This window comes from Pristiophorus japonicus, chromosome 5, assembly GCF_044704955.1.
Source record: "Pristiophorus japonicus isolate sPriJap1 chromosome 5, sPriJap1.hap1, whole genome shotgun sequence".
Lineage (NCBI taxonomy): Eukaryota > Metazoa > Chordata > Chondrichthyes > Pristiophoridae > Pristiophorus > Pristiophorus japonicus.
This window is the reverse complement of record NC_091981.1, coordinates 163,767,306-163,795,146: the sequence shown is the minus strand read 5'-3', so window position 1 is coordinate 163,795,146 and position 27,841 is coordinate 163,767,306. Positions and strand designations below refer to the sequence as shown.

Sequence of the window (27,841 nt, the reverse complement as noted above, 5' to 3'; positions counted from 1 at the left end):
AGCTCTCTCACCCCCCCCACCCCCAAGCTCTCTCTCACCCCCTCCCCCAAGCTCTCTCTCTCACCCCCTCCCCCAAGCTCTCTCTCACCACCCACCCCCAAACTCTCTCTCTCACCACCCCTCCCCCAATCTCTCTCTCACCCCCCTCCCCCAAGCTCTCTCTCTCACCCCCCTCCCCCAAGCTCTCTCTCACCCCCCACCTCCAAGCTCTCTCTCACCACCTCCCCAAGCTCTCTCTCATCCCCTCCCCCAAGCTCTCTCTCACCCCCCCACCCCCAAATTCTCTCTCACCCCCCTCCCCCAAGCTCTCTCTCACCCCCTCCCCCAAGCTCTCTCTCACCCCCACCCCACCCCCAAGCTCTCTCTCACCCCCCCCACCCCCAAGCTCTCTCTTTCACCCCCTCCCCCAAGCTCTCTCTCACCCCCCTCCCCCAAGCTCACTCTCATCCCCCACCCACAAGCTCTCTCTCATCCCCCACCCCAAGCTCTCTCTCACCCCCCATCCCAAGCTCTCTCTCACCCCCTCCCCCAAACTCTCTCTCACCCCCCACCCCCAAGGTCTCTCTCTCACCCCCTCCCCCAAGCTCTCTCTCTCACCCCCTCCCCCAAGCTCTCTCTCACCCCCTCCCCCAAGCTCTCTCTCACCCCTCAGCCCCAAGCTCTCTCTCACCCCGCTCCCCCAAGCTCACTCTTACCCCCACCCCCAAGCTCTCTCTCACCCCCTACCCCCAAGCTCTCTCACCCCCCCTCCCCCAAGCTCTCTCACCCCCCCCACCCCCAAGCTCTCTCTCACCCCCTCCCCCAAGCTCTCTCTCTCACCCCCTCCCCCAAGCTCTCTCTCACCACCCACCCCCAAACTCTCTCTCTCACCACCCCTCCCCCAATCTCTCTCTCACCCCCCTCCCCCAAGCTCTCTCTCTCACCCCCCTCCCCCAAGCTCTCTGTCACCACCCACCCCCAAACTCTCTCTCTCACCACCCCTCCCCCAATCTCTCTCTCACCCCCCTCCCCCAAGCTCTCTCTCTCACCCCCCTCCCCCAAGCTCTCTCTCACCGCCCTCTCCCAAGCTCTCTCTCACCTCCCTCCCCCAAGCTCTCTCTCTCACCCCCTCCCCCAAGATCTCTCTCACCTCCCACCCCCAAGCTCTCTCTCACCCCCTCTCCCCCAAGCTCTCTCTCACCCCCCTCCCCCAAGCTCTCTCTCACCCCCCTCCCCCAAGCTCTCTCTCTCACCCCCTCCCCCAAGCTCTCTCTCACCCCCCACCCCCAAGCTCTCTCACCCCCCCTCCCCCAAGCTCTCTCGCCCCCCACCCCCAAGCTCTCTCTCACCCCCCACCCCCATGCTCTCTCTCACCCCCCCTCCCCCAAGATCTCTCTCACCCCCCACCCCCAAGCTCTCTTTCACCCCCCCTCCCCCAAGCTCTCTCTCACCCCCCTCCCCCAAGCTCTCTCTCACCCCCCTCCCCCAAGCTCTCTCTCTCACCCCCTCCCCCAAGCTCTCTCTCACCCCCCACCCCCAAGCTCTCTCACCCCCCCTCCCCCAAGCTCTCTCACCCCCCCACCCCCAAGCTCTCTCTCACCCCCTCCCCCAAGCTCTCTCTCACCCCCTCCCCCAAGCACTCTCTCACCCCCCACCCCCATACTCTCTCATCCCCCCACCCCCAAGCTCTCTCTATCACCCCATCCCCCAAGCTCTCTCTCATCCCCCACCCCCAAGTTCTCTCTCTCACCCCCACCCCCAAGCTCTCTTACCCCCCTCCCCCAAGCTCTCTCTCACCCCCTGCCCCAAGCTCTCTCTCACCCCCCACCCCCAAGCTCTCTCTCACGCCCCCCTCCCCCAAGCTCTCTCTCTCTCACCCCCCTCCCCCAAGCTCTCTCTCACCCCCCTCCCCCAAGCTCTCTCTCTCACCCCCTCCCCCAAGCTCTCTCTCACCCCCCACCCCCAAGCTCTCTCACCCCCCCTCCCCCAAGCTCTCTCACCCCCCCACCCCCAAGCTCTCTCTCTCACCCCCTCCCCCAAGCTCTCTCTCACCCCCTCCCCCAAGCACTCTGTCACCCCCCACCCCCAAGCTCCCTCTCACCCCCCCACCCCCAAGCTCTCTCTCACGCCCCCACCCCCAAGCTCTCTCTCTCACCCCCTCCCCCAAGCTCTCTCTCACCCCCCACCCCCAAGCTCTCTCTCTCACCCCCCACCCCCAAGCTCTCTCTCTTACCCCCACCCCCAAGCTCTCTCTCACCCCCACCCCCAAGCTCTCTCTCACCCATTCCCCCAAGCTCTCTCCCACCACCCACCCCCAAGCTCTCTCTCACCCCCCTCCCCCAAGCTCTCTCTCACCCCCCTCTCCCAAGCTCTCTCTCACCCCCCTGCCCCAAGCTCTCTCTCTCACCCCCTCCCCCAAGCTCTCTCTCACCCCCCACCCCCAAGCTCTCTCTCACCCCCCCTCCCCCAAGCTCTCTCTCACCCCCCTCCCCCAAGCTCTCTCTCACCCCCCTCCCCCAAGCTCTCTCTCTCACCCCCTCCCCCAAGCACTCTCTCACCCCCCACCCCCATACTCTCTCATCCCCCCACCCCCAAGCTCTCTCTCTCACCCCCTCCCCCAAGCTCTCTCTCATCCCCCACCCCCAAGCTCTCTCTCTCACCCCCACCCCCAAGCTCTCTCTCACCCCCACCCCCAAGCTCTCTCTCACACCCCACCCCCAAGCTCTCTCTCTCACCCCCCACCCCCAAGCTCTCTCTCTCACCCCCACCCCCAAGCTCTCTCTCACCCCCACCCCCAAGCTCTCTCTCACCCACTCCCCCAAGCTCTCTCTCACCCCCCACCCCCAAGCTCTCTCTCACCCCCTCCCCCAAGCTCTCTCTCACCCCCCTCCCCAAGCTCTCTTACCCCCCTCCCCCAAGCTCTCTCTCACCCCCTGCCCCAAGCTCTCTCTCACCCCCCACCCCCAAGCTCTCTCTCACCCCCCCCTCCCCCAAGCTCTCTCTCTCACCCCCCCTCCCCCAAGCTCTCTCTCACCCCCCTCCCCCAAGCTCTCTCTCTCACCCCCTCCCCCAAGCTCTCTTTCACCCCCCACCCCCAAGCTCTCTCACCCCCCCTCCCCCAAGCTCTCTCTCACCCCCCACCCCCAAGCTCTCTCTCTCACCCCCCACCCCCAAGCTCTCTCTCACCCCTGTTGCCGACCAGTGGCGCAGCTTGCAGCTCAGCTCTCTCTTTCCACCTGGCCGACTCCCCGCCTGGTTTCCCCGGCTGCATGAGGATCATCAGGCTCTCGGACAATCAGCAGCACCCGTAGTCGGACTGATTCCGATTTGGGCCGCACTTCTGGTTCCGGCACTTTCGGTTCGGGCGGGAGGCATTGGGGGCGGGGACTCGACAGAAAAAAAACAGTGCAAATAGTCACTTCGATTAGGGATACTTCTGAATCAGTCAGTGGGTGATGTACGACATTCATCATCATCATAGGCAGTCCCTCGAAACGAGGATGACTTGCTTCCACGCCAAAAAGGGATGAGTTCACAGGTGTTTCAATGAAGGATCTAATATTCCAGATCCCGAACTACATCTTGAAGGGTGGAAGATGCCTGTGCATGGATATTTTTAACGTGTGGTGGCTGTTGCACATCAGCCACCACACAGGCTTGACAGAGCTAGGTTTTGGTCCAGTGGCAAGGACATTAGTACGACTGTAACCTAGGGTGACTTGCCTGTGGAGGAGTGCATAACTTGTGTTGTGCACCCTTCCTTGCCTGCTCACCTATACCCTATAATTAGGAACTTAAGATGTGGAATCACAGCGTGAATCCTACATCTTCCATTTCTATGGTACAGGTAATCATGTGGCAAAAAAACAGTATTATCTGTGCCAGAAATCAGAACATTGCCTGCAAATTATGGGTAAGCTCTATAATGCTGTAATGAGCAAATGGCTAATAGATGTGTTCAGCCCAAGGAATATAAAAATGAGTTCATTTAATAGTTTAAGATTTTGTCTGACTGAAAATATAACTTCTTTTAAAGTACTTCCTCACGATAGAAATTTGGGCCCAAGTTTCCACAGGATAAAAAACGGGCGCCCCTCCAAGCTGGGCGCCCGTTTTTCCCGCCTAAAACGGCGCCAGAAAAAAAACGCGCTATTCTCGAGCGCTTTGCAGCTCCTTGTCTGTTTGGCGCGGCGCCCAGGGGGGCGGAGCCTACACTCGCGCCGATTTTGTAAGTGGGATGGGGCGGGTACTATTTAAATGAGTTTTTTCCTGCCGGCAACGCTGCGCGTGCGCGTTGGAGCGTTCACGCATGCTCAGTGTGAAAAAAAACATTGGTACTCGGCCATTTTTGTAGTTCTTTGTAGCTGTTTAATTTTTGAACATTTTTTAATAAAAGCACATTGCCATCAGCACATCAGCACTGAGGCTTCCCTTCTCACTGTCTCCTTCCCCTCCCCACCCTCCACGGCAACAAACGGCTGTCTCCTTCCCCTCCCTCCCCTCCACATCAACAACCCGCTGTCTCCTTCCCCTCCCTCCCCTCCACAACAACAAACGGCTTTCTCCCCCCCCCCCCCCCCCCCCACCCCACTCAGCGGCACGAACGGCTTTCTCCACCCCCCTCCCGCTCAGCAGCAACAAACGGCTGCAGAATTCTCCCTGGCTTAAGCACTTTCACACAGGTAGGAAGATGGTTTATTTAATCTTTTCTTTGCTTATAAATGTTTATTCAGGTTGGATTTATTTGTATAATATTTGTAGAAGTATAAATAAGGATTTATTGTAGAATTTAATGAGTTCCCCCCCCACCTCGTTCTGGACGCCTAATTTGTAACCTGCGCCTGATTTTTTAATGTGTAGAACAGGTTTTTTCAGTTCTACAAAAATCTTCACATGCTTCATTCTACTTTAGTTTGGAGTACGTTTTCACTGTGGAAACTTTCAAATCAGGCGTCAGTGGCCGGACACGCCCCCTTTTGAAGAAAAAATTCTGTTCCAAAGTGGAACTGTTCTACCTGACTAGAACTGCAGAAAAAAAATATGGAGAATTGCGATTTCTAAGATAGTCCGTTCTCCACCAGTTGCTCCTAAAAATCAGGCGCAAATCATGTGGAAACTTGGGCCCATTGAATTAGAGTTTATAAAAGTAGTGAATCATACCTAACTAATTTAAATTCTTTGGGGAGATAGCATCTCTGGTGGAAAGGAGTGCCGATCAGCTGCTCCCAGGTCACTGCTGCTGCCACTCTATAACCGGCTTGTAAGAGATGCAAATCAGAAACAGAACTCAAGAAATTAATAATAAGTAAAAAAGAACTGTAGATGTTGGAAATCTGAAACAAAACAAAAATGCTGGAAATATATAGCAGCTCAGTCAGTAACTGAAAAGAGAAGAGATAGGGTAACATTTCAAGTATAGAACTTTTGGTTTTTGAAGGGTTTTACCTGAAACATTACCCCTCACTTTACAAATGTTGGCTGATCTGCTGTGTATTTCCAACAGTTTCTGTTTTTATTCAAGTAATTAAATCTATTTGTGAAGACACAATTTTCAGTTGAATTGGCAAAACAGAAGCGATTTGATGAGTTATTTTGAAGATGCAAGGCTGTGTCTCATACTTGATTTTTAACAGGTGCAGAGCTGAATCTACAAGCTCGCAACGATTATAAAGATACACCATTGCACACAGCTGCACGTTTTGGTGTACCTGAACTTGTGGCACTTTATGTCGACCATGGAGCAATTGTTGACAGTGTTAATATCTATTTGGAAACACCACTATTTACAGCAATTTATTGGGCCTTAGACATGAAAGAACAGACATACAGCACAAACCATCATTTGATCTGTAGAATGCTTATGGACTACGGAGCTAATTTAAATGCTCGAGATCGGGATTACAAATCTCCACTTCATAAAGCTGCATGGAATTGTGACCACCTGCTTCTACAAATGTTGTTAGAATCAGGTGTTCCGGCTAGTTCAATGGATGTCAATGGCTGTGCCCCTCTACAGTACCTTCTGAAGGTTACACCAGTACGTCCTGCAGCAGAACCAGAGATCTGCTATCAACTGTTGCTAAACCATGGAGCTGCAAGGGTCTACCCTCCACAGTTTCATAAGGTAGGAATTACATCCACACATTTTAAAAGAATCTAGGGAAGAGAAAGCAGAGGCATTACTACATATATTTAATAACTTGTTAGAAAAAAGTGTAGTGCCAGATGACTGGTGGATAGCTAGCATAATATCAATATTTAAGAAGGGAGATAGAACATGTCCAGGGAACTATAGACCAGTCAACTTAACACCAGTGGTAGTAAAAATAATGGAATCCCTACTAAAGGAGAAAATAGAACATCTAGGAACCAAAAATATAATAATGAATAGTCAGCATGGATTTCAAAAGGGAAAGACTCGCTTGACCAACCTCATTGATTTTTTTTGAAGAGATAACAGAGAGAGTAGACAATGGTAATGCAGTAGATGTAATTTATCCAGATTTTCAAAAGGCCTTTGATAAGATACCCCATAATAGACTAATGAATAAGGTCAGAGATTGCGGAATCGGAGGACAAGTAGCAGAATGAATAACTTGTTGGCTTCAAGACAGAAAGCAGAGTGTAGGGGTAAAGGGTAGATATTCAGAGTGGCAGGAGGTGGGAAGTGGTGTTCCACAAGGATCAGTGCTGGGACCACTTTTGTTCACAATTTATATTAATGATTTAGACTTTGGAATCAAAAACAAAATTTCTAAATTTGTGAATGGAAAAGCAAAATTCGGTCAGGCACAGTCAGCATGGATTTATGAAGGGGAAGTCATGTTTGACAAATTTGCTGGTATTCTTTGAGGATGTAATGCACAGGGTGGATAAAGGGGAACCAGTGGATGTGGTGTATTTGGATTTCCAGAAGGCATTAGAGGTTCCTGCACACGATAAAAGTTCACGGGGTTGGGGGTAATATATTAGCATGGATAGAGGATCGGCTAACCAACAGAAAACAGAGAGTTGGGATAATGGTGCATTCTCTAGTTGGCAACCAGTAACTAGTGGGGTGCTGCAGGGATCAGTGCTGGGACCCCAACTATTTACAATCTATATTAACGACTTGAAAGAAGGGACCGAGTGTAACGTAGCCAAGTTTGCTGACGATACAAAGATGGAAGGAAAAGCAATGTGTGAGGAGGACACAAAAAATCTGCAAAAGAACATAGACAGGCTAAGTGAGTGGACAAAAATTTGGCAGATGGAGTATAATGTTGGAAAGTGTGAGGTCATGCACTTTGGCAGAAAAAAATAAAAGAGAAAGTTATTATTTAATTGGAGAAAGATTGCAAGATCTGCAGTACAGCAGGACCTGGGGGTATTTGTGCATGAAACACAAAAGGATAGTATGCAGGTACAGCAAGTGATCAGGAAGGCCAATGGAATCTTGGCCTTTATTGCAAAGGGGATGGAGTATAAAAGCAGGGGAGTCTTGCTACAGCTATACAGGGTATTGGTAAGGCCACACCTGGAATACTGCGTGCAGTTTTGGTTTCCATATTTATGAAAGGATATACTTGCTTTGGAGGCAGTTCAGAGAAGGTTCACTAGGTTGATTCCGGAGATGAGGGGGCTGATTTATGAGGAAAGGTTGAGTAGGTTGGGCCTCTACTCATTGGAATTCAGAAGAATGAGAGGTGATCTTATTGAAACGTATAAGGTTATGAGGGGGCTTGACAAGAGAGGATGTTTCCACTGATGGGGGAGACCAGAACTAGAGGGCATGATCTAGGGCCGCCCATTTAAAACTGAGATGAGGAGAAATTTCTTCTCTCAGAGCGTTGTAAATCTGTGGAATTCGCTGCCTCAGAGAACTGTGGAAGCTGGGACACTGAATAAATTTAAGACAGAAATAGACAGTTTCTTAAACGATAGGGGGATAAGGGAGTATGGGGAGCGGGCAGGGAACTGGAGCTGAGTCCATGATCAGATCAGCCATGATCTTATTGAATGATGGAGCAGGCTCGAGGGGCCGTATGGCCTACTCCTGCTCCTATTTCTTATGTTCTTATGTTCTTATAGTCAATACTGAGGAGGACTGCAACAAATTACAAGACATTAATAAAGTTGCAGAATGGACATATACTTGGCAAATAAATTTCAAACCAGACAAATGTGAGGTATTGCATTTTGGTAAGAAAAATAGGGGGAGGTGACTATTTACTTGGAAAATAAGAATCAAAATGGGGTAGAAGAGCAAAAGGATCTCGAAGTACAAATACACAAATCACTAAAAGTAGCGACTCCATAAAAAGTAAACCAAGCACTTGGATTTATTTCTGGAGGGATAAAATTGAAAAGTAGAGAAGTTATGCTAAACATGTATCGAACCTTGGTTAAACCACACTTGGAGTACTGTATACAATTTTGGTCACCATATTACGAAAAGGATATAGAGGCACTGGAGAGGGTGTAAGAAAGATTTACAAGGATGATATCAGAAATGTGAGGGTATACCTATCAGCAAAGGATGAGCAGGCTCAGTCTCTTTTCTCTTGAAACGAGACGGTTGAGGCGTGACCTAATAGAGGTCTTAAAATTATGTAAGATTTTGATAGAATAGACAGATAAAATGTTTCCACTTCCAGGGAAGAGCAAAACTCGAGACTAGAGGTCTGCGGGGTCGGGAGTTCGGAGGTCCGAGGGGTCGGGAGTTCGAGAGGTCCGAGTGGTCGGGAGTTCTGAGAGGTCGAGAGGTCGGGAGTTCGAGAGGTCGGGAGTTCAAGAGGTCCGACAGGTCGGGAGTTCGGAGAGGTCGAGAGGTCGGGAGTTCGAGAGGTCCGAGAGGTTGGGAGTTCTGAGAGGTCGGGAGTTCGAGAGGTCCGACAGGTCGGGAGTTCGGAGGTCCGAGAGGTCAGGAGTTCTGAGAGGTCGAGAGGTCGGGAGTTTGGGACGCCACAGAGGTCGGTGAGTTCAGGAGGCCACAGAGGTCGATGAGTTCGGGAGGCCACAGAGGTCGGTGAGGTGAGTTGGTAAGTATCTCTCTTTTCTCTAATTCTTTTTAATTAGATTTTAAACTCGATAAGTCTAAGTAGAGGGATGGCAGGGAAGCTCAGTCCTGTGGAGTGCACATCCTGCGGCATGTGGGAAGTCCTGGACACTTCGCGCAGCCTAGACAACCATGTGCAGGAGGTGTCTTCAGCTTCAACTACTCAAGCTCCGCGTTTTGGAGCTTGAGCGGCGGCTGGAGTCATTACGGTGCATCCGCGAGGCTGAGAGCTACGTGGATAGCACGTTTCAGAAGGTGGTCACCCTGCGGCTTAAAAGCGTGCAGGCAGAAGGGAAGTGGGTGACCACCAGACGAAGTAAGTGCGCTAGGCTGGTAGTGCAGGAGTCCCTCCATGTGTCCATCTCGCTTTCAAACTGATATTCACTTCTGAGTATCGGTGAGGGCATGGTACCTCTGGGGAGTGCAGCCAGAGCCAATTCCAAGGCACCACGGGTGGCTCAGCTGCACAGGGGGGAGGGACGAAAAATAAAAGAGTCCTAGTAATAGGGGATTCTATAGTTAGAGGAACAGACAGGCGTTTCTGTGGCCGTAGATGTGACTCCTGAATGGTATGGTGCCTCGCTGGTGCCAGGGTCAAGGATGTCACAGAGTGGATGCAGGACATTCTGGGGGGAGAAGGTAAACAGCTAGAATGTCGTGGTCCTTATCAGGACCAACGACATAGGTAAAAAGAGGGATGAGATCCTACAGGCAGAATTCAGGGAGCTGGGAAGAAAATTAAAGGGTAGGACCTCAAAGGCAGTAATCTCCGGGTTACTACCGGTGCCATGTGTTAATGAGTACAAGAAAAGAAAGATAGAGAGGATGAACACGTGGCTGGAGAGTTGGTGTAGGAGGGAGGGCTTTAAATTCTTGAGGCACTGGCACTGCTTCTGGGGGAGATGGGACCTGTACAAACCGGACGGGTTACACCTCAACAGCGCCGGGACCAATATCTTCACGGGGAATTTTGCTAGTGCTGTTGGGGAAGAGTTTAAACTAGCTTGGCAGGGGGATGGGAACCTGAGAACAAATTCAATAGGGAAAGAAGTAAAGCAGAAATTGGATAGCAAGAATTTAGAAAGTGAATCTGTAAGACAGAGGAAACAAGGCTTAGTGGTAGTAATCAAGGAGGACTTCCAATACTGATTAAATAAACTATTACAGCCATGAGGAGGGATGATATGTTAGAGGGATCATTAAATGAGGCCATATGGGTCGAATTGAAAAATAAAAAAGGGGTGATCACACTGCTGGGCGTGTATTATAGATTCTCAAACAGTGGGAGGGAGATAGAGAAGCAAATATGTAGACAAATTGCTGTGTGTAAAGTCCTATCCCTGCAGTACAGATTCACACGAGGCACATACTAAAGTCAAGGTCACTCAGGACCTGCATCTTTATTACACAGCTCTCGAATGCCACACTTGCCTGAGACCTGTCCTCATATACCTGTCTGGGACAGGTATCTAGTGTCTTCTGCAAGTGCACCCCTGGTGGTAAGGTAAGCTAGTGGTTACAGGTCATCTCTAGTTACAGTCATGAATAGCATGGTAAGGTACAGTTATATACAGTAGTGTGAGATACATGACATCACCCTCCCCCAAGGTCTTATTGTCTTTATAGGTTCAGTCTCTCAGCTGGTCTACGCTCTCGCGTGGAGCGTCTTAGTTGTGGTTCAGTTGTTTGCCTTGGTGCCTGTTTTTCTTTCGGTGTGATTGCCGGTATTTCGCCTGGGCTGTCTGTTTCGTTCAGTGTGATTGTTGATGTCTCGCCTGGGCTGTCTGTTGGGATTGCCCTTTCCTCAGGTTGTTCCCTCAGGTGTGTTGTGAGTTCCACATTGTAGTCTGCTTCTGGTTCAGCAGTGTTGTTGGTAAATCTACTTTTGACTTGGTCTACATGCCTCCGGCTGGTTTGGCCATTGTCCATTTGTATCACCAGTAGCCTGTTTCCTTCCTTGACTGTTACTGTCCCTGCAAGCCATTTGGGACCCCTGCCATAGTTTAGCACAAACACTTTGTCCCCTATCTCATTCCACCTACCCCTCGAATTTCGGTCATGGTACTCAGCTAGCTTACAACGCTTTGCCTCATCGATTTCATGCATGTCTGGGAGGATTAATGAGAGCCTTGTGTTTATAGTCCATTTCATCAATAGTTGCGCGGGGGGAACTCCAGTCAATGAATGCGGACGAGATCTGTATGCCAGCAGCAGTCGCGACAGGCAGCCCTGCAGCGTGGGACCTTGGATTTTGAGCATGCCTTGTTTAATGATCTGCACTGCTCGCTCCGCCTGGCCGTTGGAGGCTGGCTTGAACGGTGCCATCCTAACGTGATTTATGCTGTGGTCACTCATAAAATCTTGGAATTCTGCGCTGGTGATGCACGGGCCATTATCACTGACCAATATGTCAGGAATGCCGTGCGTTGCAAACATGGTTCCAAGGCTCTCTACAGTGGTGGAGGTGGTGCTCAAGTTTAAAATGGTGCATTCAATCCACTTTGAAAATGCATCTACAACTACGAAGAACATTTTGCCCATGAATGGGCCCGCATAGTCTACGTGCGCCCACGACCACGGTTTGGTGGGCCAGGGCCTCAGTGGGGCCTCCCTGGGGGCATTACTGAGTTGGGCACAAATGGTGCACCGTCGAACGCAGAGCTCAAAGACCGCGTCAATGCCAGGCCACCAGACATGTGATCTGGCTATGGCCTTCATGAGAATGATCCCCGGGTGCTCGCGGTGGAGCTCCCGGACAAATGCCTCTCTGCCTCTCAGAGGCATAACTACTCGGCTGCCCCACATCAGGCAGTCTGGTTGTAGCGACAGCTCATGCATGCGCCTATGAAAAGGTTTGATTTCCTCGGGGCAGGCATCGCGAGCCTCTGCCCAGTCACCAGTTAAGACATATCTTTTTACTATGGATTACGTGGGGTCGCTGGTCGCCCAGGCTCTGATTTGGCGAGCCGTCATGGGCGAACCTGTGGACTCAAAGGCATTGATTGCCATGACTATCCCACAGTCCTGTTCGTCAGACCCTTCCGTGGTCACCAGGGGTAGCCTGCTAAGCACGTCGGCACAGTTGTCTGTGGCTGGTCTGTGTCTTATGGTGTAATCGTAAGAGGCCAGCATGAGTGCCCACCGTTGAATGCGCGCCGAGGCGTTGGCGTTTATTGCCTTGCTCTCAGATAGTAGGGATGTGAGGGGCTTGTGGTCGGTTTCTAACGCAAACTTGGCCCCGATAAGGTATTGGTGCATCTTTTTGACACCGTATACGCACACGAGCGCCTCCTTCTCCACCATTCCGTACCTGCGCTCCGCCCGCGAAAGTGACCTGGAGGCATAAGCTATGGGTTGTAATTTACCCGCACTATTGACATGTTGTAAAACGCACCCGACCCCGTACGCTGAAGCATCACATGTAAGAACTAGCTTTTTACCTGGATCAAAGAAAGCAAAAACACTGTTGAAACACAGAAGGTTTCGTGCCTTATTGAAGACGTGTTCCTGGGCGTCCCCTCAAAACCAATCACACCCCTTTCTGAGTAGCACGTGGAGAGGCTCCAGCAGCGTGCTTAAGTTCTGCATAAAGTTCCCAAAGTAATTGAGTAGCCCGAGAAAGGCGCGCAGTTCTGAGTCATTCCGGGGCCTGGGTGCCAGGCAAATTGCTTCGGTTTTGGACTCAGTTGGACGGATTCCATCAGCGGCAATCCTTCTGCCCAAAAATTCAACCTCGGGTGCGAGAAACAGGCACTTGGATTTCTTAACTCTTAGGCCTACCCAATCCAACCGCTTTAGTACTTCCTCCAAATTGCAGAGATGGGAGTCGGTGTCCCTGCCCATGATAAGTATGTCGTCTTGAAATACAACCGTCCCCGGGATGGACTTGAGCAGACTCTCCATGTTACGCTGGAATATAGCAGCTGCCGACCTGATGCCGAATGGGCATCGATTGTACATGAAAAGGCCTCGATGTGTGTTGATGGTGGTGATTAGCTTAGACTCGTCGGTCAATTCTTGCGTCATATACACAGATGTAAGATCTACTTTGGAGAAAAGTTTTCCTCCAGCCACTGTGGCAAATAAGTCCTCCGCTCTGGGCAGCGGGTATTGGTCCTGTAGGGAGACTCTGTTTATGGTGGATTTGTAGTCACCACAGATTCGTACGGATCCATCAGGCTTCATGACTGGGACGATGGGACTTGCCCAGTTGCTAAATTCCACGGGTGAGATAATGCCTTCCCACAGAAGCCTGTCCAGTTCATGTTCAATCTTTTCCCTCATCACATAGAGCACAGCTCTAGCCTTGTGATGGACCGGTCTAGCATCCTGTGTGATGTAGATTTTGACTTTAGCCCCTTTGAAAGTGCCACACCTGGCTGAAAGAGATGTTCAAATCGACTTAGAACTGTTGAACAGAAGGTCCGTTGCTCTGACGACATGACGTGAACATCATCCCATTTCCAGTTTAGTTTTGCCAGCCAGCTTCTCCCCAGCAGTGCTGGGAGATCTCCGGGGACAATCCCCAGGGGAAGTCGGTTCACTGTCCCTGTGTGTATGATGGAGAGCATGGCGCTGCCAAGGACTGGGACGATTTCTTTGGTATAGGTCCTTAGGTTGGTATCGATCCTTGTGAGTTTTGATCTGTCTCTTTTGTGTGGCCATAGCTGTTCAAATTGTTGAGCGCTCATGAGAGATTGACTCGCTCCCGTATCCAGCTCTATGTTAACAGGTATCCCATTGAGTAGGACCCTCATCATTATTGGAGGCGTCTTGTTGTAAGAGCAGTGGCCATTGATCGTGTTGACCCGCAGTACCTCGGTGTCCCGGGTACTATCCCCACCGTCTTCTGGTCCGCTTTCCGACCCTTCCGATTCGTATACCAGCCGAGCTGCCGTTTTTCTGCACATGCGGGCCAGATGCCCTGTATAGTCGCAGTTTCTGCAAACAGCATGCTGAAATCGACACCCCCTTGATGAGTGCCTTCCCCCACATCTCCAGCACAGACCGCTTCCATTGTTTCCAAAGGATGAGCTGCGTCTGGCTGATCTCTCTTGAGCTTCTCTCAGTTTGTAGCTGATTGCTCGCATTGTGGGTTGATGAGGTGTGAAACCTTGTGGCCCTTGATGGCTTCTGGTGCCACTGCCTGCTGTTGAGGGCCTGCTCTCCTGCCTTTGTCTGTGTGTGGGGGTAGCGGCTTGTTTCACACTGTGAACCTCTTGTTCCGATGTTTCGTTAGTTGTCGCACCCGCAGTGTAGATCAACCTCGTTTCTTCTTCTCCTGCCAAGAATGTCTGTGCAACCAGTGCTGCTGTCTCTAGGGTCAAGTTCTTGGTGTCTATGAACTTTCGGAATATGCCTGTGTGGCCTATTCCCTCAATAAAAAAGACTCTCAGTACTTCTCTCCTTAGTTCATCGGAGAACTCGCATAAGCTAGCCAACCTCCGAAGTTCCGCCACGAAGTCGGGTATGCTCTGGCCCACACACGTCTGTAGTTGTAGAACCTGTGTCTGGCCCTATGTAGGCTGCTTGCTGGCTTCAGGTGGTCTCTTACCAGTGTGCTCAACTCTTCAAACAACTTGCTTGCTGGTTTCTCGGGTGCCAGCAGGTCATTCATTAAGGCGTATGTTTTCGAGCCACAGCTGGTCAAGAGATGAGCTCTTCTCTTGTTTGCCTAACCAGGTTACGAAGCTTTGCTGGCGCCTTTCTATAAAGTCCTCCCAATTATCTCCAGCATTGTATTTTTCATCTGAGCCGTTGGTCGCCATTCTGTGGATTCTGCAATCCTGTAACTCATCGCCACTGTAAAGTCCTGTCCCTGCAGTACAGATTCACACGAGGCACATACTGAAGTCAAGATCACTCAGGACTTGCACCTTTATTACACAGCTCTCGAATGCCACACTTGCCTGAGACCTGTCTGGGACAGGTATCCAGTGTCTCCTGCAAGTGCACCCCTGGTGGTAAGGTAAGCTAGTGGTTACAGGTCATCTCTAGTTACAGTCATGTATAGCATGGTAAGATACAGTTATATACAGTAGTGTGAGATACATGACACTGTGAAGTCCAAAAACCATAGGGTAGTAATAGTAGGGGATTTTAACTATCCAAATATTGATTGGGACAAATATAATGTGAAGGGGAGTATAGAGAGTGCAGAATTCTTGAAATGCATTCAAGAGAACTTTTTTAGTCAGTATGTAGCAAGCCCAACACGAGAGGGGGAGGTTTTGGATTTAGTTTTGGGGAATGAAGCTGGGCAGGTTGAAGAGGTATTAATGGGAGAGCACTTGGGTGCCAGTGATCATAATTCAAGTTGGTTATGGATAAGGACAAGGATAGGCCTAGAATAAAAATCCTGAATTGGGGAAAAGCTAATTTTGCTAAGTTAAGGAGTGATTTGGCCACAGTGGACTGGAAACAGCTATTTGTGGGTAAATCAGTGTCGGAACAGTGGGAGGAATTCAAGGAGGAGATCCGGCAGGCTCAGGTCAAACATGTGCCCTTAAAGAAAAAGGGTAAGAATAATAATTGTAGAGTCCCCTGGATGTCTAGGAACTTACAGGGGAGGTTAAAGAAAAAATGGGACACTTATGTCATATACCAATGGCTAAATATTATAGAATCTTTAGAGGAATATAGAAAGTTAAGAGGCAAAATTAAAAAGGATATTAGAAATGCTAAAAGAGAGCACAAAAAATTCTTGGCTAGTAAAATTAAGGAAAACTCTAAGATGTTTTATAAATATATTAAGAGTAAGAGGGTAACTAAAGAAAGGATAGGGCCTATTAGAAACCATGAGGATAATCTTTGGGTAGAGGCGGAAGATGTTGGTAAGGTTCTTAACGAATACTTTGCATCCATTTTCACAAAGGAAAGGGCAATGCAGATACTGCTATCGAGGAGGAGTGTGATATTGTGATAATCGGCGTGATCCCGGCCTACAAGACTATCAGCAGGCCGGGGCTATTAGAGGGAGCAGCGTGCGGCGGCATACCACTGCAGGGCACAGTGCATGCTACTGCAGGAGGGCGACGGCTGATTGCAGTGTGGGCAGGTACAGCAGGAGCGGCGAGCACGGGGTGAAGGACTGGCAAAAGTTCCTAGAGCGATGTGATCGGGGCCCAGGGGAGGCGTGAGTTCGGGGCCCAGAAGAGGCGAGGGCCTAGGGACAGCACACACTAGGTTCATGCAGCAGAGCTGGTCTCCAGTTGTCTTGGTTAATCCTTGCCACTGGACCAAGACCTAGCTCTGTCAAGCCCGTGTGGTGGCTGGTGTGCAACGGCCACCACACGTTAAAACAAATCCACGTACAGGCATCTTCCATCCTTCAAGATGTAGTTCGGGATCCGGAATATTACGTCCTTCATTGAAACACCTGTGAACATATCCCTTTTCGGTGTGGAAGGAAGTCATCCTCATTTCGAGGGACCACCTATGATGATGATGATGATGATGATATTCTGGATAAAATAAATAGAGAGAGAGAGGAAGTATTAAGGGGTTTAGCAACTTTGAAAGTAGATAAGTCCCCAGGCCCGGATGAAATGCATCCCAGGCTGTTGAACGAAGTAAAAGAGGAACTAGCAGAGGCCTTGGCTATCATTTTCCAGTCCTCTTTAGATTTGGGCATGGTGCCAGAGGATTGGAGGACTGCTAATGTAGTACCCTTGTTTAAGAAGGGAAAAAGGGATAGGCCGAGTAATTGCAGGCCTGTCAGCCTAATCTCAGTGGTGGGAAAATTATTGGAAAAAATCCTGAAAGACCGGATAAATCTACATTTGGAAAGGCAAGGATTAATTAGGGACAGTCAGCACAGATTTGTTAAGGGAAGATCGTGTTTGACTAAACTGATTAAATTTTTTGAGGAGGCAACCAAGAGGGTCGATGAGGGTAGTGCGTACGATGTAATGTATATGGACTTTAACAAAGCTTTTGATAAGGTCCCACATGATAGACTGTTCACCAAGGTTAAAGCCCATGGGATCCAGGGCAAAGTGGCAAGTTGGATCCAAAATTGGCTTAGAGGTAGGAAGCAAAGAGTAATGGTTGATGGATGTTTTTTTGACTGGAAGGATGTTTCCAATGGGATTCCGCAGGGCTCAGTATGGGGTCCCTTGCTTTTTGTGGTATATATCAATGATTTAGATTTGAATATCGGGAGTATGATTAAGAAGTTTGCAGACAACTCTAAAATTGGCTGTGTGGTTGATAATGAAGAGGAAAGTCATGGGCTGCAGGAGGATATCAATCTACTGGTCAGGTGGGCAGAGCAGTGGTAAATGGAATTTAATTCAGAGAAGTGGGAGGGCTTTGGGAGGGCTAATAAGGAAAGGGTATACACATTAAGCGGTAGGCCACTTAGTAGTGTAGATGAACAAAGGGACCTTGGAGTGCTTGTCCACAGATTCTTGAAAGTAGCAGGCCAGGTGGATAAGGTGGCATACGGAATGCTTGCCTTTATTGGCTGAGGCATAGAATATAAGAGCAGGGAAGTTATGCTTAAATGGTATCATACTTTGGTTAGGCCACAGCTGGAGTACTGCATGCAGTTCTGATCGCCGTATTATAGGAAGGACATGATTACACTAGAGAGGGTGCAGAGGAGATTTACTAGGATGCTGCCTGAAATGGAGAATCTTAGTTATGAGGACAGGTTGGATAGGCTGGGTTTGTTCTCATTGGAACAGAGGAAGTTGAGAGGAGTTTGTACATTGAGGTGTACAAAATATTGAGGGACCTGGACATAGTGGATAGTAAGGGCCTATTTCCATTGGTGGAGGGATCTATTACAAGGGGGCATAGTTTTAAGGTGGTTGGTGGAAGGTTTAGAGATTTGAAGGGGGACTTCTTTACGCAGAGGGTTGTAGGAATCTAGAACTCACTGCCTGCAAGAGTGGATGCAGAAACCCTCACCACTTTTAAGAGATGGTTGGATGGGCACTTAAAGTGCCATAACCTGCAGAGTTACAGACCGAGAGCTGTTAATTGGGATTAGACTGGATAACCCTCTTGTTGGCCGGCGCAGATATAATGCAGGGAATAGAATATGGCTGAGTTGATCTCCTAGACTAATTTCGATCTCCTGGATGGGTCGGAGAGGAATTTGCCCAGATTTTTTCTCCCTATGTTGGCCTGGGTTGTTATCTTTTTTTTGCCTCTCCCAGGAGATCACATGGCTCTGGTTGGGGTGGAGTGTAGAATGTTTCAGTGTAAGGGGTGTCGCAGGTGTGTGAGGCGGACTGGTTGGGCTGTATGCTCTTTACTTTTCCGCCATTGTTCAAAGGTTTATATGTAACTTTCAGGGCAGCTGACCGAGGGCCGTGCGGCTCTTTGTCGGGCGACGCGGACACGATGAGCCGAAATCGCCTCCATCTGCGCTGTAAATTTCTATGTTTCTATCAATATAAGATAGTAACCAAGGAATCAAATAGAGGATTCAGATGAAACTTCTTTACCCAGACAATGGTGAGAATATGGAACTCACTACCACAGGGAGTAATTGAAGCAAATAGTATAGATGCATTTAAGGGGAGGCTGGACAAGCATATGAGGGTGAAGGAAATAAAGGGTTATGCTGATTAGAGTTAGATGAGGAAAGATGGGAGGTGGCTCGAGTGGAGCATAAACACCAGCATGGGCTGGTTGGGCCGAATGACCTGTTTCTGTGCTGTATATCGTATGTAATCCTATGAATGTAAAATCAGAATTAGATGATGAACAGATCAATCATGTTCATTGGTATTATTTATATTATTATTGTGCACTATTATCAGAAATTAATGTTTGCAATATTTACATACAAAACACTTGACGTGTTTATATGATAAATGGGAGACAAAGGGTTAACAAATTCATTAGTTCATCTATTTTAAACAGGCTAATGCCCACGTTAAATTAGCTAATAAAGGAATCTCATACAGTGTCGAGCAGTCACGAATATCCCCGTCATTCCTAGGCTTACATTGCCTGTTTAGTTTATGATTTTTCTTAATCATTAAAAAGAAAATTGGGGGGGGGGGCAGGCGGGGTGAAATCTGTTGACTTTTTTGAGATTGGAATTTTATAATAAACACAAAACAACTCAGTATAGTTTCAACCTCCAAAATGCGGAGTTCCGGAATCCAGAATGTTCCGGAATCCAGACCGATCCGTGGCAGGGTCGTTCGGAAACAGGAAAATGTTACGAAATCCAGACTCTTTGCCCCCCCCACGGTGACCCGACTTCGCTCTGGCCTGACTTCGCCCGCCCCGACCTCGGCCCACCCCCGCCCCTGCCCCGCCCGACTTCACTTGGCCCGACCCCGCCCCACTTTGCCCGGCCTGGCTGGCCAGCCCCCCCCTCCCTCCCACCTTGGCTGCCCGACCCCACCTACCTCGGGCCAGACAAGGAACTCCTCCACGGTGGCGGGCCCCGCCCGATCAGGTCCTCTTCGGCGGGGCCCCCCCGAACAACTCCACAGCGCTGAGGCCCCGCCCGAACACTTGAACAACTCATCGACGAGCACTCCCCCTCTCCCACTTTCTGACATTCCAAAATCCCGAAATATCCAAACCTGGGCTCAGGTGTTTCCGGATTCATGACGTCAGAAAGACCTTCCAAAATCCGGCAAAACGCAAAATCCGGAACGGCCTCGGTCCCGAGGGTTCCGGATGCGGGGCGTTGCACCTATATACTGAAAGTTGGTATGTCACCGGAACCGAATGGAATGCCTAGGTGGCTGAGAGATGCAAAGGTCGAAACAGCAGAAGCATTGGTCACAATCTTTCAATCCTCATTGGATGCACAAGTAGTGCTGGAGGACTGGAGGATTGCTAATGTTTTATCATTATTTAAGAAAGGGGAGAGGGATAAAGCAGGAAACTGCAGGCCAGTCAGCCTATCATCAGTGGTGGGGAAGTTACTGGAAATCATGATCAGGGACAAAATAAATTTTCATTTAGAAAGGCAAGGGTTAATTAAGGAGACCCAGAATGGATGTGTTAAAAGCAAATCGTGACAGACTAACTTGATTGAATTCTTTAATGAGGTAACAAAGAAGGTTGATCAAGGTAATGCAGTACATGTTGAATATATGGACTTTCGAAAGGCGCTGACAAAGTATCATATGGGATTGTTAAGAAGATGGAAACCATTGAAATTAAGAGAAAAATGGTGGAACGAAATGAAATTGGTTCAGTGACAGGAAGCAAAGGATGGTGCTGGATGGACTGGGAGGTTGTTTGCAGTCGTGTTCCCCAAAGGTTTTGGGTCCATTACTCTTCTCAGTTTTTATTAATCTAGACTTAGGTCTAGGGAGCAGCATTATAAAGTTTGCAGATGGTACAAAACTTGACAAAGTATTCGATAATGATCAGGATAATTACAGACTTCAGGAATGATAGACAGGGTGGTGAACTGGCAGAAGCATGGTAGATAGAGTTCAATATGGAGAAGTGTGAAGTGATGCACTTTATGAAGACGAATATGGAAAGACAGTATATTATAAATGGCATGATTTTGAAATGTGTAGATGAGCAGAGTCAACTTGGTGACCCTATACACAATTCCTTAAAGGCGGCAAATCAAGTTGATAAGGTAGTTTAAAAAACATATGGGTTACTTGGGTTTATAGACAGAGGAATGGAATATAAAAGCAAAGAGATCATGCTAGCATTTTATAAATCACTCGTTAGGCCTCAGTTGGAGTATTATGGACAATTTTGACAACCACATTTCAGAATGTAAAGGCATTAGAAAGGATACAGAGGTTTAACAGGATGATACTAGGGACGCACTATCTATAATCTTCCAAAGTTCTCTCAATTCGGGAAGCTTTAGATTGGAAAGTTGCGCATGTTACTCTGCTATTTAAGAATGGCAAGAAAGGGAAACCAAGGAATTATTGACCAGTTAATCCAACATCTGTTGTCGGGAAATTGCTAGAGTCTATAATTAAGGATAGGGTGACTGAACACCGTGAACATTTTCATTTGATTAGAGAAAGCCAGCATGGATTTGTGAAAGGTAGGTCGTGCCGGACAAATCTGATTGAATTTTTCGAAGAGGTGGTTAAAGTAGTGGACAGGGGAATGTCTATAGATATTATTATATGGACTTCCAGAAGGCATTTGATAAAATCCCACATAAGAGACGTTTAGCTAAGGAAGAAGCCCACGGAATTGAGTGCAAATTATTGACCTGGTTAGGAAATTGGCTAAGTGGCAGGAGAGTAGGGGTAATGGGTAGGTACTCTAATTTGCAGGATGTGACTAGTGGTGCCTTGCAGGGATCTGTGTTGGGTCCTCAAATATTCATAATATTAACAGCTTAGACGATGGCATAGAAAGTATATATTCAAATTTACAGATGACACAAAGATAGGTGGCATTGTAGGCAATGTAGATGAAACCATAAAATTACAAAAAGATATTGATAGATTAAGTGAATGGGAAAAACTGTGGCAAATGGATTTCAACGTAAGCAAATGTGAGGTCATCCACTTTGGACCTAAAAAGGATAGAACAGGGTACTTTCTAAATGGTGAAAAGCTAAAAACAGTGGAGGTCCAAAGAGACTTGGGAGTTCAGGCACATAGATCATTAAAATGTCATGAACAGGTACAGAAAATAATCAAAAAGGCTAATAGAATGCTGGCTTTTATATCAAGAGGACTAGAATACAAGGGGTAGAAGTTATGCTGCAGCTATACAAAGCCCTGGTTAGACCACACCTGGAGTACAGTGAGCAGTTCTGGGCACCACACCTTAGGAAGGATATATTGGCCTTGGTGGGAGTGCAGCATAGGTTTCCCAGAATGATATCTGGACTTCAACGGTTAAGCGAATGGGCTAAGGTTTGGCAGATGGAATACAATGTCGGAAAATGTGAGGTCATCCACCTTGGGAAAAAAAAAACAGTAAAAGGGAATATTATTTGAATGGGGAGAAATTACAACATGCTGCGGTGCAGAGGGACCTGGGGGTCCTTGTGCATGAAACTCTTTTGAGTTTACCTGCGAAAACATAAAACATTAAACGGTGCCACCCGACCTGGGTGACACTCCAGACATTTACAAGGCCCTTTTTTTTTCCCCCCTTTTTTTTTTGTGTTTTTCTTTTTTTTTGGTTTTTTTTTTGGGCACTAAAATCACAATTTTCCCCAGTGCCCCCTATAAAAGGGAAGGGGGACACTAAAAGCACCGGCAATTAAAACAAATTAAACTTAAAAACGTAAAATCAAATTAAAATTTGGTTGCCGGGCGTGATGATGCACTCCAGTCCCTCCGGTGCCCACCTCTCGCGGAAGGCCGCGAACGTACCGGTGGACACCGCGTGCTCCAGCTCCAAGGACACCCTGGACCGGATGTAAGAGCGGAAGAGAGGCAGGCAGTCAGGTTGAACGACCCCCTCGACCGCCCGCTGCCTGGACCGGCTGATGGCACCCTTGGCCGTGCCCAGGAGCAGTCCTACGAGGAGGCCTTCGGACCTACCCGCTCCCCTCCGCACAGGGTGCCCAAAGATCAGGAGAGTGGGACTGAAGTGCAGCCAGAATTTCAGGAGCAGCCCCTTCAAATAATGGAACAGGGGCTGCAACCTCGTGCACTCAATAAAAACATGGAACACGGACTCCTCCAGACCGCAGAAATTGCAGGCGGCCTGGGAGTCCGTGAACCGGCTTAAAAATTTGTTGCACGGCACTGCTCCGTGCACCACCCTCCAGGCCAAGTCCCCGATGAATAGTGGGAGGACCCCTGCGTAGAGTGCCCTCCATCGGGGACCCCCGCCTCCTCCGGATGGCAAGATGGTACGCCATGGCGTGTCCGGACGGCCGGCAAGGATGGCAAAGTTGAGGGTGTGCAGGAGCAGCCCGTACAGGAAACCCCTCCGCGCAGAACTGAAAGGCGCGGAGGGGATTTCCCCGAGGCGGCTCAAGTTGTGAGGCGCCGGCCCCCGAGGGAGGTTCCGGGGTTTGGCGCCGATGAGGAATTCCGTCCGGACGGGGGTCAGTTCGGACGGGATCTCCCCACGTGCTTGAGCCTCCTCGATGCACCTAACGGAGTCAGGGCCCAGAGCTGTTTTTAGTGACTCGATGGCATCGGCCGCGTGGCGGACGTTGGCAGAATTTAGGCGCCGCGCCAGCGTGTCTGGCGCCATCCAGCCCGCTCCTCCGCCATCGAGCAGGTCCCTGACCCTGGTCACCTCACCAGCCACAGCCCTCTCTTCCGACCGCCACATAAAACCTCGGCCGTGGAGGTACGGATTCCCGAGCAGCGGTTCCTGCAGGACGGCCGCCACTCCAGCCGGCGGAGAGCTGCGCTTGGTGGAGACTTTGTTCCAGACCCTGATGAGTTCCCTGTAAAAGACAGGCAGCTCCCGGAGGGCGGTCCTGGCACCCCCCAAGTTCACAAACAGGAGCTGCGTGTCATAATTGAGGTCGCGCTGCTGGCGGAAGAAATACCTCACCAGAGCACACCACCTAGGAGGGGGCTCGACGTAAAGGTATCTCTGCAGGGTCTGAAGACGGAAAGTCGCGAGCTGGGCGCTGACGCACACCAACGACTGACCGCCCTCCTCAAGCGGGAGACTCAAGACCGCAGCAGAGACCCAGTGCTTCCTGTTGTTCCAGAAGAAGTCCACCAGCTTCTTCTGTATCTTGGCGACAAACGCAGGGGGAGGGGTCAAAGTGACCAGCCGGTACCACAGCATTGCGGCCACCAGCTGGTTTATGACTAGCGCTCGACCCCTGTAGGACAGCACTCGGAGCAGTCCTGTCCAGCGCCCTAGGCGAGCGGCGACCTTGGCCTCCAGCTCCTGCCAGTTCACCGGCCAGGCTCCCTCGTCGGGGCTAAGGTAGACTCCCAGATAGAGGAGATGGGTCGTGCTCCAGGCAAAAGGCCTGAGCTCCTCCGGCAGGGAGTCCACCCGCCACTGACCCACCAGGAGTCCGGAACATTTCTCCCAGTTGATCCTGGCGGAGGACGCGGCCGAGTAAATCTCCTGGCACTCACGCATCCTCCGCAGGTCAGCGGGATCCTCTACCGCGAGGAGCACGTCATCGGCATAAGCCGAGAGGACGACCTCCACGCCTGGCCCTTGCAGAGCCAGTCCCGTCAACCTCGTCCGCAAGAGGCGCAGGAAAGGCTCCACGCAAACGGCGTATAACTGGCCGGACATGGGGCATCCCTGGCGCACCCCTCTCCTAAAGCGAAGGGGCGCCGTCAAGGACCCGTTAACCTTAATCAGACACTCCGCGGCGGCGTACAAAAGTCGGATCCGGGCGACGAAATGCGTCCCGAACCCGAAAGCGCGCAGAGTTCTGAGCAGATAGTCGTGATCCACCCTGTCGAACGCCTTCTCTTGGTCGAGGGATAGGAAGGCGACCGACAGACCAGCCTCCTGGGAACAATGGATGAGGTCCCGGACCAGATGGATGTTATCGTGGATTGTCCGGCCCGGGACCGTGTAGGACTGGTCGGGGTGGATCATGTGGTCCAGCACGGCACCAAGGCGAGCAGACATCGCCCTGGCGAAGATTTTGTAGTCCGTGCTGAGGAGGGAGACCGGGCGCCAGTTTCCTTGTGCATGAATCCCAAAAAGTTAATATGCAGGTGCAGCAGGTAATCAGGAAGGCGAATGGAATGTTGGCCTTCATTGCGAGAGGGATGGAGTACAAAAGCAGGGAGGTCCTGCTGCAACTGTACAGGGTATTAGTGAGGCCGCACCTGGAGCACTGCGTGCAGTTTTGGTCAGCTTACTTAAAGAAGGATATACTAGCTTTGGAGTGGGTACAGAGATGATTCACTAGGCCGATTCTGGAGATGAGGGGGTTACCTTATGAGTAAACTGGGTCTTTACTCGTTGGGGTTCAGAAGAATGAGGGGTGATCTTATAGAAACATTTAAAATAATGAAAGGGATAGACAAGATAGAGGCAGTCTGCTTGTATAGACATTTCATCTTTGCGCCGCTGGTACGGCTTTATTTCTTCTTGCATCTCTAACGAGACACTAGACCAATTCCCGTGGAGCACACAGTTTTTTTACGAAGGACAGTAAGGGGTCCTGTGGCAGATGGCGTAGTTGTATGCGGACAAAGTGAGGTGGTCCATCTCTGGATGCGGACCGATGCATTTGTATTTATCCCCTTATTTTCAGAAAAGAGGGATATAAGCGGCTTATGGTTGGTTTCCAATTCAAATTTGAGCCTGAACAGATATTGATGCATTTTCTTTACCCCGTAAACACACGCTAACGCTTCCTTTTCGATCATACTGTAGGCCCCCTCGGCCTTGGACAGACTTCTGGATGCATAAGCAACCAGTTGCAATTTCCCAAACTCATTAGCTTGTTGCAATACACACCCGACCCGACGCACCACATGCTAGTTTACATGGATCGTACAATACAAGCAATTTGTTTGAACATAACAGCTTCCTAGCTTTCTCAAAGGCATTTTCTTGGCTTTTACCCCATACCCATTCATCTCCCCCACGCAGTAAAGAGTACAGGGGTTCTAACAATGTGCTAAGACCTGGTAAGAAGTTACAAAAACAGTTCAGGAGTTCTAGAAATGACCACAGCGCCATCACATTCTCTAGTCTCGGTGCATTCTTGATTGCCTCCATCTTCGAATCGATGGGCCTGATGCCGTCCGCCGTGATTCTTCTCCCCAGGAACTCCACTTCAGGCACCAGGAAAACGCACTTTGAGCGTTTTAGTCTGAGCCCCACACGATTAAGCCGACTAAGAACCTCATCCAGGTTCTGCAGGTGCTCGATGGTGTCCCGACCTGTAACCAAGATGTCATCCTGGAAGACCACGGTGTGCGGGACCGACTTCAACAAGCTTTCCATGTTTCTCTGGAATATCGCCATGGCCGATCGAATCCCAAACAGGCATTTGTTGTAAACAAAAAGACCTTTGTGCGTATTGATGCAGGTGAGGCCTTTCAAAGATTCCTTCAGCTCCTGCGTCATGTAGGCCAAGGTCAAATCCAGCTTCGTGAATGTTTTCCCTCCCGCCAGCGTTGCAAATAGGTTGTCTGCCTTTGGTAGCGGGTATTGATCCTGCAGTTAGAAACAATTGATAGTTACTTTGTAATCACCACAGATTCTGAAGGTGCCATCTCCCTTGAGGATTGGAACAATTGGACTGGCCCACTCATCGAATTCGATCGGCGAAATGATGCCCTCTCGTTGCAGCCTGTCCAGCTCGATCGCCACCCTCTCTCTCATCATGTAAGGTATCGCTCTCGCCTTGTGATGGATGGGTCATGCCCCCGGAATCAAATGGATCTGCACTTTTGCTCTTTGGAACTTCCCGATGCCTGGTTCGAACAGCGAGGGGAACTTGCTTAGGACTGGAACACATGAGGTGTCGTCGACGGACGAAAGCGTCGGACGTCGTCCCAGTTCCAGCGTATCTTTCCCAGCCAGCTCCTGACAAACAGCATGGGGCCATCACCCGGTACCACCCAGAGTGGTAAATCGCTCCATTGTAGGTGACCTTTACGGTAGCACTGCCGATTACGGGAATCAGTTCCTTTGTATACGTTCTCAGTTTAGTACGAATGGGAGTCAGGACGGGCCTTGAAGCCATGTTGCACCACAACTTATCAAAAGTCTTTTTACTCATTATGGACTGGCTTGCGCCCGTGTCCAGCTCCATGGACACCAGGAGTCCATTTAATTCAACCTTCAACATTATCGGGGGACACTTGTGGTAAATGTGTGCACCCCATATACCTCTGCCTCCTTGGTCTGAGGCTCTGGTTCGTCATTATCCACCGTGGATCTGTCCCCCTCTGCAACATGGTGGTTTGCAGGATTAGCAGGGTCTGCAGCTCACCTGCACATACGTTGGAGGTGTCCCATTGTTCCACAGCCCTTGCAAATGTATCCTTTGAAGCGGCATGAATGGAATCAATGATCACCCCCGCAGTGCCAACAGGTATTAATTGCCTTGTATTCACCACCCTTGATGGTGGACTCAGTCATCTGGGGACATGCAGCTACAGGTGTGCAAGTCCTGCCATGTACATTTCGATTCGAAAACAACGTTACTTTGTTCACAGTAATTGCAGAAGCACAGTGTGCTGGGAAATTTATTTGGTATTGTCACTGGTGGAGATAAATGCCTGGGCTATCGCTATAGCTTTACTCAAGGTTGGGGTCTCTACAGTCAAAAGTTTGCGAAATATTACTTTGTGGCCATTGCCAAGTACAAAGAGGTCCCTGAGCATATGCTCCAAGTGTCCTTCAAATTCGCAATGTCCTGCAAGGCGCCTTAGCTTGGCGAGGTAGCTCGCCACTTCCTGGCCTTCAGACCTCTTGTACGTGTAGAACTGATATCTCGCCATCAGAATGCTTTCCTTTGGGTTTAGATGCTCCCGGACAAGTGTGCACAACTCATCTTATGACTTCTCTGTGGGTTTTGCCAGAACGAGGTTTTTCCATGAAGCCATACGGTGGTGCTCCGCCAACAGTGAGGAGGATCGTCCTTCGTTTGCCAGCGTTCGCTTCTCCTTCCAGCTCGTTGGCCATGAAGTATTGGTCAAGTCACTCCACGAAGGTTTCCCAATCATCTCCCTCCAAAAATTTCTCCAGAAAGCCCACAGTTCTCTGCATTGTTGTGTTGGGGTTCGTCTTCTGTATCTTGTCGCCAGTTGTTATGTCTTGGATAAGGAGTCAGACTAGATACTGCAAGCTCAAAGTAAGTGTGACCATAGTCCTTTATTACAGACCTGAGTGCCTCTCCAGCCTGTGAGGCCTCCTTATATACAGGTGCTCCCAAGGGATTGTGGGATCCCTTGGGATTCCAGGGGATTGTGGGATCCCTTGGGATTC

At 49.7% G+C, this 27,841-nt stretch overlaps 1 protein-coding gene across 2 annotated transcripts in view; it reads left to right on the top strand.

The window, feature by feature from the left end:
* Positions 1 to 27,841, top strand: part of asb4 (ankyrin repeat and SOCS box containing 4) — a 93,489-nt gene that overhangs the window by 42,665 nt on the left and 22,983 nt on the right. For both annotated transcript variants that reach the window (XM_070881060.1, XM_070881059.1), the window contains exon 3: positions 5,613 to 6,103. In XM_070881060.1, coding sequence (XP_070737161.1) covers positions 5,613 to 6,103 — 491 coding nt within the window. The remainder of the gene's footprint in view (positions 1 to 5,612; positions 6,104 to 27,841) is intronic.